The sequence below is a fragment of the Cucumis sativus genome, chromosome 3, assembly GCF_000004075.3.
Source record: "Cucumis sativus cultivar 9930 chromosome 3, Cucumber_9930_V3, whole genome shotgun sequence".
In the NCBI taxonomy this organism is placed as follows: domain Eukaryota; kingdom Viridiplantae; phylum Streptophyta; class Magnoliopsida; order Cucurbitales; family Cucurbitaceae; genus Cucumis; species Cucumis sativus.
Window position 1 is genome coordinate 6,558,989 of NC_026657.2, and position 13,811 is coordinate 6,572,799.

General features: G+C 31.1%; 1 protein-coding gene across 3 annotated transcripts; it reads right to left on the minus strand.

Moving 5' to 3' along the window:
• Positions 1-204: 204 nt before the first annotated feature.
• Positions 205-4,631, minus strand: LOC101219287 (putative pre-16S rRNA nuclease). 3 transcript variants are annotated; one of them, XM_011652329.2, is made up of 6 exons: positions 4,197-4,630; positions 3,869-3,928; positions 3,643-3,755; positions 3,502-3,570; positions 947-1,006; positions 205-835 (listed from the first exon to the last, which is right to left on the minus strand). In XM_011652329.2, coding segments are annotated over exons 1-6 (594 nt in total). In that variant the 5' UTR covers positions 4,488-4,630; the 3' UTR covers positions 205-834. The 3 variants fall into 3 exon arrangements, with proteins under 3 accessions (XP_011650631.1, XP_004133768.1, XP_011650632.1); XM_004133720.3 differs by having other exon boundaries at positions 955-1,006; positions 4,197-4,624; XM_011652330.2 differs by lacking the exon at positions 947-1,006 and having other exon boundaries at positions 700-835; positions 4,197-4,631.
• Positions 4,632-13,811: the final 9,180 nt, after the last annotated feature.

Sequence of the window (13,811 nt, forward strand, 5' to 3'; positions counted from 1 at the left end):
ACCTGTCCATGAACGATGAACCATATAAGATGTATATTGATATTTCAGAGATTCCTTAGATCTTTGTTTATAAAATAGATCTCCCAGTAAAAATTAGCTATCGTTACGTGAGATCCAGTAAAATTAGCATCTAATGGTAAAAGTAAACTAGGGCCATGTTTAACTTCAACCCATGAGATGAGCAACGAAGAGTCTCCAAGCATATGAAGTTAGGAAGACTTCCGCTTTACCACAGTATTAACTTACCAAAGCACCATTTTTAAATCAATTTCTTTGTTTATAAATAATTTCAACCAAGTAGATACATACGAGATTCAGCAGATCCTTTCTTTTTTTCTTCCACTACTTTTCTGATCAAGGACAAGCACAATTGCATAGGACGGACCAAGGCAAATCCCATCCTTAACTAACCAATGTGTAGGTGAATTCAATATGTGAGGATGATTCTGATAAGGTTGTTAAAAACATATAATGTCAAAAGCATCATCGCCTTCAACTGAACCCTTCTCATTAGGAACGGTGGTATCTCTCTTTTCACCTAATTCCGTGACCATGTTTTGAGGATGCAACCCTCCATTTCTAAGTTGATTGCGGCTCTCTTCCACTTCAACAGAAATAAATATCTTTGTTTGATAGCAATTTTGTTATCCGTCAAAGAAAAAATTCCCTAAGGGGCTCTCCCAGATTATTTTTCCGTACCTGAAGCACATCCTCAATCCCTAAAGTCTGGGTCTGTAGGTGGCCCCTCGATAAGTTTATCTTGTAAGACTAGACTCTTAGGCACTAAAAGTTCGGTTCCCTGACCTGACGTGGAAAAATATCTCTCTAGTACCATCTGCGTCAAATAAAGGAAGTAAAATGTCAGACTATTGTTTCTAAAAACAACACACGACTGGATTGCTGCATTTACTATCATCCCAATGTTAAAAAACATGACAATATTCACCACTTTACCATGGCCGCATAGGCATCAATCTTCTTCTGCCTAGTAGATTTATTGAGACCCCTAAAGAAAACATTAAAAAAAATATATATCAATTTTCCATATTCATATTTTGTTCGATTAGGATACGTCATTATACGTGACCAATCCAAATAGAAAAGTATAGATCTGCTGATACAAGATATTATTATTTTATTTTTCAATAAGAAACCGACCAATTTCATAGATCATTGAACCTACAAAAGAAGTGAAGGAAAGAAGGGTAGGAAAGCCAACTTTAGTCACACTGGAAAGAAAGGGTTATAATCAACTAAAGTTAGTGGTCGTTGGCTCCGGTTGGAAATTTTTTGAGTTAATTCATTCCTCTAAATTAAAGTGGGAAAAATTCGATGGGATTACAGAAGTCTACGTCGAATTGTTAATCTAATTTGGAAAATGGCTTTTGGTCACTGTTTGTCTCCTTCAATCTGCACTTTTGCTCAGCCGCTAGTGACTCTTCACAGAACTTGGTTTTGATTGCTTATTCTCAACTTGTTTGCATCGTTATCAGAATTGTGTTTGGGAAGATCCTAGAGATTTTTTTTCGAGCAAGCTTCTCAGCATAACACTTCAATGGAGTCATCAACTTTTAGCCTCCTCGTGGTGTTCCTTCACCAAGGATCTTGAGACATTCCTCTTTTGATTTGTATTTCTTTGTACTTCTTTTGGTTTCGTTTTGCTTTTGGACATTACTCTTTTGTTTTGGTTTTTAGCTTGTTTGAATATGATGAGGGTGCCATAGGGATGTCAACCTAGTTGAGAAGCCCAGGTGCACCTCCTAATCCATGGTTACATGCTCATTGTATAATTGTACTATGAGCTTTTGTCACATTATTATTATACTAGTAAGAGGCCGTCCCCTTTTAAAAAAAGAAAGACTAGGTTCTCCATCATTCACGTCATTCAATCCTACTTTTGCTTTGCTCCCTCATTCATCGGTAAGCTAATTTGCAATAAGTGAAGTACCTATGATTTATCTTATTTTCCACAAAGGCTGATTGGAATTTAGTTATGGTATAAGGAAGAGCTTTCTTCAACTTTTAAGTGAAAACTATTGCTAAAATCTTGTATAAACATCTAATAAGAGTGTTTGGTTTGTAATCCCCAACTATTTTGCGTGTGGTGTGAATCTCAAACCGGCTTTCTCGGTAGCTCTTCTATTTCTTTGTAATTTTCTATTTCTTTGTCATTTAAATTATTGAACCTATATTTACCAAGGATCAAGATGATGTTTTTCCTACTATTGCTTACTAGCCATGATTTGATTGAAATAAGTTGAGCTTCATCACTCAAACAACTACTTGGACTTGAAAAACTTCGCTAATTTCAGTGTGCTTTTGAAAAGATGGGGGATCAAGAGACCATTGATCTTCCACAACATCGAGGGTCGCTAGGGTCTTCTGGAGATTAATTTTCATATAAGAGAGACAGCCAAAGCCCAAAGGTGGAGTTCCATGCTTTAAAAGCCAACTTAAAACCTTTGAGCTTCGGTAGAAGATTATGACAACGACCATTAATAGGGTTGTAATGCCACCAATTCTTCAAGAAAAGAAGCAAAACCTTAGAAACTAAAAGATGTTTCAACCCCTATTTTCAGAAAATCCAGGTTTCCATTAAAGGTATTCATTTTATCTTAAGTCTTACAGATTTTGTTTTCCTCAGTCAAATTCTCCTTTTCTTTTTATATTAGGAAATGGTGAACTCCAATTGATTAGAAAAGTGCACCAAAGACTGTGACGTGTCCCCCAGCCCAAGCCAAGGAGATTCAACAGTGATTCCCAACTAGCTGTAGATGGAAACTCAGAGTAATTAAAGAAAGAAAATATGGAGATGTACTAAATCCAACAAATCTGTTCACTCATATTTCTCTTAAAAAATTCTGTTGTTTTTTATCAGCCATAAATATCAAAGGAGTGCTTTGCAAACATTGAGCGACATTCAAGCCACAGAAAAGAGCTTTCGTCAACAAGTTTCTACCACAAACAGTAGATGATTCCATCCCAATGCTCTTGGAGTTGGTTCGAGCACTAGTCTGCCTATTTGGAATGAAGGGAAATATAATTGGGAACCTACTGTTTATTTTGGGCAATTGAACCAGAATGTGATCACCGCCACATCATTGACTATTGAATCCTCAAGCCATATATTTCTTATTTACCGGTAATAACTGCACTTCTTAAATGTTTCGTTTTCTTTTTCCATTTTGGGACAAGTTTTTTCTAAATTCTTATCTCAGTGTTTATCTCCTCCATTCCTACACATCCCAATAATACATTATACCATAGCAATTAACAGCCAATTGTCTGCATCACCTTGATAAATTCATGATACCCAATACTCCTCTGATACCCAGTAAATTAGCTCTCCAAACAGCTCCTAAGTGCAATATATAGTTTACAGGCAACAGAATCCACACTAACAATACTGATAAAGGAGATGAACCTAGATTTATAGGATAGGATCCAAGGAAACAATATTAAACAAAAGACAACATAAGTGAGTGTTGGGGACAACAATACCTGGAAATCATATGGCTTTCCGCTTCTGCTGTTGTACCATGTTCATCATACAAGTAAACTCTCCAGCCCCTAAACTAAAAGCAGTATTAGTACAGAAAGAAAGACATCGGAGAGACAGTACAAGCATTCGGTGTACTTCACCTTTCAGCTGCTCGGGCTGCCACCCTTCCGGCAATACTACGAATTTTGTTTGACTGAGGTGTCTCTTTCCCGTCGCATGATTTAGGAAGTCCAATAATAAATTCATCAGCCTCCTAAAGTTTTTTTTTTCCATCAATTAATGTGCTAGTAAACAGAAGAAATAAAGTAACAACATGTTGATAGCATTTCATTAGGAAGATGGTCGGAGAGGGAGAGATATATATACTTCCTGTTCAGCAATCTCAATAAGCTTAGCCTCAAGCTTTTGTCCTCGCAACTCTAAAACCTAAGGCAGGAAAAGAAATCATGAGTCCCAAACGCAGGATAGTTTCAATATAATAAATAGCAGTCTGCCGTTGGCCACATTATAAACAGTTATATCCCAGAAGAAATGAAATTGAATAAGAACATGAACCGTGATTGAGTTAAAAAGGCAAAAATGAGGAGAAATGAAAATATGCAGAAAAGAGTGGAGAGGTTGAATGATGAATGTGGTGAAATTAGAAGGTAGAGAGAAACGCAGAAATGGAAGAATGAAAAAAAAAAAAAATTACGGTAAGAGGCCGAGTAGAGAAGCCTTTACTGAGAGCAAGTCCAGTGCGAGAGGTTCCGAGGTCGACACCTAGACTGAAACCTCCTCTCCAGTGAGGATCGAGCTTGCGGCGAAGGGCGTTGGGAGGAAGTTCAATGGAAGAAATTGGGTTGTTGTTATGGGATTTGGAAATTAGGGCCGGTGAAGATGGAGGAGGCAGATGAGGATGGAGGGAGTGAAGTAATTTGTGGGTTTGCAACGGAAACTGAAAGGCTTGGAATTGGAAACATTGTCCACTCGACCACGTAAACATTTGTGGGAATTGGGGATTTCAAGAACCTATGCAAACAATGGATCGGAGCTCTTTAACAAATCACAACCCCCCCGCCAAAATCCTCATTTTTCCACTACTCCTTTATTCAAATCTTTATCATAATTCCAATTAAATAAATCCAAACCAAAACCTAATCAATCAATTGTTTCAAATCTATGCCTATGGAATATATATATATATATATATTATGACAATATAATACGTTCTTCTAATACAATACGTGTTATTTAAATATGTGATTAAGTGTACCTCGATATTGGTTCTAGTTTTTAATTGCTCTCTATGTTTTAAAATGTCACAAATTTGATTTTAATTTAGTTGGTATGTTTCAAGTTTTATAACTTTTTATACTTAGATTTTTATCTTTTAATATCTATTAATTAATTTAGAATATTTAAAAGAATTATAATTACCTAAAGTTTACCATTTGTATTGTTATTCAAATAAGTTAAAGCAAATTATGGTTTATTACAAATTTGCATTTTCCATTTCTGCTATTTCCCTTCTCTGTCAGTTTCCTTTATTGTATTATTACATCTATTTGTTTTGTTATTTGCTTATTATTCAATAACATACAAAAGATCAATAAATTAGATTTAAAATTTTACTTTTATTACAATTTTAAGTTAATTAATTGAAAGTAAATATTTAACAAAAAGAATTGATGTTTAAATAATATGTAAAATTGAAATTCTAAATACCAAATTGAAGTAGAGATCAAATTAAAGTCGAAGTATTTTAAATTATAGAAATTAAATTGAATCGAAACTAAGAAAACATAAATGATAATATCATATAGGAAGGTAAAGCCAATATTTAGTAAGTAAGAAAGTATTTGGTAGTTAATTAGGTTAAATAATAGGGTTTGGGTCCCGGGACGGTAATCACTTCCTCGTGATGTCCTAATCTATATGCAGATGGTTCGGCGGCAGGTACCACCGCCCAACAATTTGCTGCCCATATTTAAAGTCGTTCCCTTCCACGCAAAACCCAAATTCAAGTATATATTTACCCTTCTTTGTCGCCATTAATATTAATCATGCATGCATCTTGCTAGCTTAATTTATATCAGGAAAACGATATAAAGAAAGGAAGTTGAAATAATCCAAACAACTTGCCAAACAAACATATATGCATACACCATACATATGTATATAATTAATGGAAAAGTAAATACTGATATTAATTCCATATATAGCTCTAAAGGCAGTCAAAACTTACCATTAGAGACTGCAAAAGGGGATTGGCCACCAAAGTTTAATTTTAATGCTCCAAAGTGCGTTTCCCTTAGGGTTTTGGTGCCTTCAATTAATGGCTAAGAGGGGCGGCTTCTCCTCTCTAGCTTAACTGTTAATTAGTCAAAATTCTTAACCCAAATTATATTCCAATATTTAATTTTTTTGTTCATTGAGAAATGAATGCAACTCTTGACTTACAACGTCTGAAATAATGTCACCAACTAAAATTTCTTAGATATTAACTGATTATACATTCAGGTGTGACAGTAGTATTACATCATTCCAAGATGTTTTCTTAACTTTACATATGGGGAAGTGATTCTTTTTTTACTAAATCTGAAATAAAACCAAATTAAGTGTCGGGGTTAATGGATTTAATAATTCAATAAAGGGACAAAAAAAAATTATTTCAGTTTTTTTCTTTGTAAAATAGAGAAGTAGTGAAGGATTAGATTTAGCAAAAGTTGGGTTCATGTGTTGTATCAAAGGGAAAATTAAAGAAAGTAAAGGGGAAAAGGATGAGTAAGAAATAATTAAAGTTAGTATACAAATATTTGGAAGCAAAAGAAGAATTTCTGATGTTTGGGAGAAGCATACTTTCTCATGGGGCGGTTGAGTCATGAGTGGATGACATGCAACTTCATACACTCAATAGTTACTAATGTCGATGCATGCCTTTTAATTTTGAATATATATTGAGTATACGAACACAATCTATTTATAATGGATAGGCTATTTTGATAATATATATGATTCATACTGCTTGTAGCCTTGCATGAGTGTATTAATCAAAAACTGCAGCTTCAACAACCAAACTCTTAGTTTAATAATCCATTAAAAGTGAGAGGTATACATCACACACGTATATATTGAGTTCATAATCATTTTTAAAAAAAAATTATTCATACATACATTGATCATTTGATGTATACTCATAAAACGAATAAAGAGATGACTATATACAAATTGAAAGGCCGCAATATCTGATTGACCTGATCATGTTTACATTTGTTTTTCACTCCTTGCATATAGTTAGAGTGGCCATTAATTAAGATAGATATCGAACGTAACTACTAAAAGTTTGTTGATTATTCTTTAATTATAATTAATCTCTATTGCAGTTTAATATAATTAGTGGGCAACAATAATATATATAATTAAATGTGTGTGAAAGGTGGATGGGATGCCCTTTAATTTAATTAATATATGTGTGTGTGTATTTTTATAGAAATGAGAGTGGTTGAGTTTGTGGTCCTTCGGGCATGTACTCAGATTTTGGTGTTGTGTGAGAAATGGATCGAGACGAGTGGCTTACAATTTATTGGGTTAAAGAACAGAACTTGATGCTTATTAATCAAAACCCACTATCCACCAAAACTTAGAATACTACACTTCTCTTTCCAAATTGGATCTCTTCTCACTTATTATCATCCATATTGCTCTTCTTTTTTTCCATATACATTATATTAATATTTTGTCTGATCTCAACTATAATCACAATTAAGAATGTATCCTACTTGAAAAGAGAGTGTTGTTTTCAAATTTAAAAAACTACAAAAAGTTATAACTCATAAATCAAACATAGGTCAAGTATTGATTCGTCTAAAATTGCATTGACTATATATCCAATATATAGGATCAAGACATCATGTGTTTGTGAATCTTATAATAGGTTAAAAGTTAGGTCAAATGTGAAATGAGAGATTAGCATGCAGTGTTAAATGTAAAAATGTAATAAACTATAGAAAGACTATTTTTAAAAAAAAGCACAAGTACGTGAAAAACAATACTTCAAAAATATATTATTTTTAAAGAAAAGGGGGCATTATTGATGAAATTTAAATTAGAGGATCCAACTTCTTTTCTTCAATTATTTTCACTTAATTAAGTACTGTCTCCATCGTTCTTCAACTCTCTCCCTCTCACTATGATGTGAAAGCTCCCCTACTACATTCATTAGTAATGTGCCCACTAACTTATTCTCAACTCTTTTCATTTTCAACTCACGTCCCTTCTTCTATATATTTGTTCTTCTTTCTTTCTTTTTCTTGTAAGAAAAAAAAAAACAGTACGTAGTGTTAGGTCATATCTACACTTAAATTAGTATTAAATTGCAAATAACTTAAACAAAAGACCAGATTGTCTATTATAATAGACTTTTAAACCAATCTCTTGTGAAGCAAAGATCAGTGGGTAGTATAGGCCTAGGAGTAGGGTTGGCTCAATCGCCTTTGGCTCCGCCAACTCCAACTTAATATTGGTTCATTAATTTTGTTAATAAGCCCTAGGGCACCTTTATGAACTTTAGACTTGGTTCTATAGCTAAGCAATTTTGGTAAAACTTGACTCACAACTACAATATAAGATTTACTACAAGTATATTACCATCACAATTCAATATGGTCACAAAGTATACCTAAAAATCAGTAGTAATTAATCCATTTTTCTGTTTCTATTAAAAGTCAACTAAATCTACATGTTTTAATGATATATTCTAGTTTTTTCTATATATGTTTTGAAGTTCGCAAACTATGTAATATTAGTTTATTATATAGGAAAAAAAATTATAAGATGAAGGTATAGGTCAATTATACCCTATTTGTATTTTTTCAACCATTTCTCTTGAAAATAACTTATATATATATATATATATATCTCAGCTCAACAAGACAAAAACTTGAGCCATATCACCCCACAAAAGCATTGAAAAAGTCAACTAACCCAATTATGCATTTTGAGATAATGTCAACGGCCCCTTAATGACCTTTTTATATTACTAATTTATTTTAATTAAGTCAACCATTGTTTAAGTTGTAATTAACAATAAAAGAATATTTAGATCGATCTATGTTATTATTGTTTGATTATTATTATTATTTAAAAAAGAAAGCTCTTATATATGGGGATGCAACTTGCTACTTGTTGGATATATAGCGTTGATCTCTACCTTATTTATTTCTATATAGCGCCAATTGTATATATTGAGTAGCTAAGCCAAACCAATTTGTAAACTTCAAATCATATTTTGGTTTATGTTTGATTTTTGAGTCAATACCTTTTCGTTTGGTATTACACAATAATAAAGAATATGCAGTTTCTCCCCACTGGTTTTTCTATTATTTAGTTTTATATGGAGAAATTTAGATGTGACCTTTAACCTTTGACTGAGGAAGACATTTTCTTCCTGTTATTTCCATGTTTATATTTAATTGATTGTCCAATTCAACTTAAGAACAGGTCCACATACAGTCCAAACATTGGGAGACCAATTTTATGTTTGGAAATGAAGAAAAAATGACAATATATATAATATAATGGAATTTAATTATGTTAAATCTGATAGAGAGAAAATATTTTTTTTAGTTCTTACTTTTAATTCATGTATTTTTTTCTTAATTAAAAAAAGAAAGTATAGGAAAGGAAGAGCGAAAAGAACTGTGGTTTAATTAGTAAGTGGCTTTTCTTTTCAAACAATGCCAATGATGATGATGATGATGACATTCACAAAAGAGAAATGTAAAGAGATCACATTTTTTGACCTCTCTCTCTTTTATGCTTCTTTTTCTATTGCAGATAAATTTTTCAACATACCTCACTAGATGATCTTAGTCAACTTTTATTATTAATAATTTGTTTTTAACTTCCTTTTTAATATATACTTTATATACCATTCTTTACCTTTGGCACAACAATGGAAAAGTAAATTGGAATCACAAACCTCGATCATTACTAGCACACATCACGCTTCTCAGTTGAGCTAAGTACTTCTTATTGGTTAATTTGAACTGTAAATCAATATTATATATATATATATATATAATAATTATATACATGCTTCACACAATGAGATTCACCACAAAAAGTAGTGCAGTACTTTAGTAAAACGCTAGCTATCTGCTGCCTCAACATAAATTGTGAAAATTTATACTTCGAAACACACAATAGTTATAGTTAATTATTCCTTGAATAAATTTAGAAGAGAGGAATGGTTCATAACATCAGACTGAAACAGTAATTAAATGTATTTTGTAAAGAAATTAGGAAGTGATAACCGATCCACCGACTGATGAAGAGAGATTGTGTAAAGTGGAAATGTAAGGGGCCAGCTAAGAGAAAGCTATGTGTCCCTTTGCATGTCCCATTCCCTTTTTATAACCCACACCACTGTTTTTATATCATAAACTTTATCAACTCTTAACCAATTTTTTTAACTCATTTCTTCTTCATATATTTATCATTATTTTTATCCTCATACACTACTTTTCACCATATACTACTATTTTTTAAAATTATTACATACACTTTTTAAACGTCTAAAACAAAAAATATAGTGAAATTTAATCAAATGATTGTTTAAAGAAAAAAATTAGGATAAGTCAAATCCAACCAACAACAGATTTAAACATTTAATTTCATAAAAACAACTCGGAGGACCCTATAAATAATTTGTTCACTTTTTGTAACATCACGTCCTTTAAATATGTGATTCCTTTTTTTTTTCTTCTCTCTTTATGAAAGAGGAATTGTGATGAAGAGCATGAGAGGGGAATATATTTAGTTTGGTATTATAAAGAGAATATTACTAGGACGATAATTTTGACCATAAATGGCCAATGAGATCATAGAACCAAACCCACAACAAGAAAGACGATCATCATATGGGAAAATTAAAATAGAGGTGTAATATTAATTGATGAATATGGTATGTTTAACAAACAAATTACCTTTTTTGATTCTACTATATATACATATATAATTTTGTTTAATTAGTTATATATATTCTAATTAGAGATTATTGCTTGTTCAGCCAACTGCATAAAATTACAAAAAGTGTTCAATTTTGCTTTTATGAGTGAAAAGTTGAATTGGTAAACTTACTTTTAACTTTTAAAAGAAAAGAAAAGTCTCTATTTTTGTCAAACTCTCTTAAAATTATCGATAGAGAAGAATAAATTCTACCGTCCAAATATCTTCGTGGTCATCAGAAATTATCATTTTTCTATTTTAAAAATATTTCACCATGATCACCTTAATTCGTTTTCCTTTATATATCAAGAATTTTAAGCATATATGTATGTATGTTTGGAATAAAATATGAATCATACTTTGGTATAACTAACTAAATAATGCTAAAACAAAGTCTCATAATATATAGGGATCACCTTATTGTAAATAATCTTTAATTGCAAGAATTATTTTTCATCAGCTTCATTATTTGTATAATTGTATGTATATATGTATCCACATTTATTCAACTTCTCAATGCACCACACATTGTGTTAATTCACTACACATAGCACACACATAAATGTGGGTGTAGAGAGAATTTGAGATTTAGTGTAAAGAGAGAAACCATGAACCCACTTTTTCCCCCAACCTGGAACAACACACTGTTAAAGCAAATATATATTCCTCTAAAACAATAAATCTCTAATACTATCATCACTAACAAATTCATAATTTGTCCACAATAATTCATCATTTTGCAAAATAATATATCATATGGGCATGGAAAAATATTCTATTTAATTCTAATTATAGACCAATTTTTTTTTCTTTGTTGACAGTTATTGCACTTTATAAAATCATTCAATAAATTGAAAGGTTGCGTTAGTAATAATAATGTAATAGCGTGACATATATACTTGGAATCATGTATTAAAGGAAGGAAAAAAACCTAATTTGAAATAACTTTCATTTATTTTGTTGTTTTTCCCTATAAAAAATACTTCTCTTGTTTGTTCAAGAAAACATTTTATTCGAAATTAATCAATTGTACCAGTTTCATTTATCTTCTTTAAAGAATTGAAAGATGGGTTCTTTTTTTTTTTTTTTTTCTGACAAGATGAAAGTATGAGTTTAATTATACAGTCTGTTTATCAAAATTTCTTACTGTAATTCCATCTTCTTCGTCGTCTTCTTCTTCTTATTATTATTTCGATTTAGAAGAGGGAAACCTTTTGAAAACACATAATATATATTGTTGAACTGTTTCATTGGATAGGTTTTGTGTTCAATTTTAGGTAATGGAACTAATTTTCATATTAGGCTTTTCTGATCCCATTAGATTTATATATTGTTCCCAAAGAGAGGAAATTGATGGAAATTTTTCAGAATCACCAAACTTATTAAATACTTTTAAAATAACAACCAAATTTATTGATTTATATATATATATATATATATATATATATAACCACATTACTATATTAACACGAGGGAAATACTATTTTGGCCCTCAGAATTAAGTATAAACTATAAAGTGGCGCCAAAAGAAAAAGATTACATAAAAGAAAAAAAAATCCATATATACAACGATCACATTTACGACTTTCTTTTTCCGTCAGATTAACTCACGTTGAAAACATTAATTATTTGAAAACCAAATCAGAAGCTTATTTCAATACTGTGATTTTGTTACATCCTATCTAAAATTAGAATAGAAATCAAATCATTGTTTATAATTTTTAATTAAGTTGCACCTTCAAATTACCCTTCATATCAGGAAGTTTTTTTTTAAAAAAAAAGAAAAGAAAACAAAAAACGACTAAAAGGAAAACAAGGGATTGGTAAGTGATGCAGCATTATATATATATCAGGTGACATTCTGAAGTTTAGTTTATTATTATTTAAAACACTATTGTGATGAATGTTAATGTGAAGAGATTTACACACACTTACATACTTTGTTATTTAGATGGCATCAACGTAGAGAGGTATATATTCCAATTTTCGAGTTTGAACTTGATTTATTAGTTAGGTAGACTGATCAGTGCTCATAGTAAACATAAAAAAGTAACAAGTGTGTTGAAATTGAAGAAAAAAAAAGACATAAATAAAGGTAGAACACTATAAAAAGAGTATACTTTGAAAAAGTAGTATTATGGGGTAAAGGGAGGGCCTCATCTCTTCCCACATAGGGAAAAGAGGATCAATCTGAGTGTTGTAAAATCTTAATATTTGAAAGACAAAATGCTCAACCAGGAATATCGATACCATCAAAATCATCTTTTCTTTTCTTTTTCTTTCTATATAGAAAAAAAAAATATACACATGCATGAGTTTACTGTTGTTTGTGTTTAATTCTTATGATTAAAAGAAAAAAGAAAAAAAGCTTTTGTTGGCATTGACATTATGAATTGTTGTGAGTTGTGGAAAATGACAAAGCAGAAAAGAAATTAGGTGGCAGCAATTCAGTAATTGAGAGATGATGCGTTGGCGGAATATTAAAGTGGACTTAACACTCGGATTTGCCTCAATTACAACCAAACCAACATAGAACATTATATATAAACACACATATATACAATTAGTAGCATACAAAGTTTTAGCCTTTTTGACACCTACCATTTGCATCTGCACTAAAAGAACAAACCCTAAGGAGCATTACTCCTCAAACTACCTTATCATCTCAACTATTCCATACAAGAAAAAAATGTTTAATTAAACGATTAATTATCACATAATTATCAAACACATTCAGCATATTATAATGGACTCTAATGAAACTTATTATTGTTGACCATGCTATTTACCTAATCTTTTACCTTTTGGGATTAGGGTTTGGTCCAAAATAATACATACACATAATTGTAGGAAAAGTTAATTTGATTGGTTTCCATGGAGTTTAACTAAACAAAAGGATGATTATATATTCATGGTGTCCGGTTAATTACGATTAATTACCCTAATAAAGAAGTTTTCTTTTTCTTCTAAGAATTTCGACGTAATTACACTAAATCTTGACACGTAATATAATAGCTAGACTTTTGTTCAGAAACTATTTAATTTCTTTAGAATATTACTATATTATAAATTAAATCAAAAGAGAGAATATTACTATGTTATAAATTAAATAAAAAGGAGAACATATATATATATATATATACATACGTCTTAGTGTGACCAAGATCGATAAATTTTCTTTATTTTGGGAGTGCTTTTTGAAGAAGATGTGTTTGCTTTATTTGAGGAAGCAAGGGAAGAAAGAGGTGAGCAACAAGAATGTCATGTCAAAATTGCAAAGTAAAAAGAAAAATATGTACAATATTTTTAAATTTTATTA

Bases quoted from the DNA above. Each gene is read 5' to 3' on its own strand.
- LOC101219287 (XM_004133720.3), bottom strand. From the start codon at position 4,487: ATGTTTACGTGGTCGAGTGGACAATGTTTCCAATTCCAAGCCTTTCAG. The intron at 3,756-3,868 runs GTATATATATCT...AAAAAACTTTAG, and splicing joins TTGAGATTGCTGAACAGGAA to GAGGCTGATGAATTTATTAT. The intron at 836-954 runs GTAAAGTGGTGA...TATTTGACGCAG, and splicing joins TTGATGCCTATGCGGCCATG to ATGGTACTAGAGAGATATTT.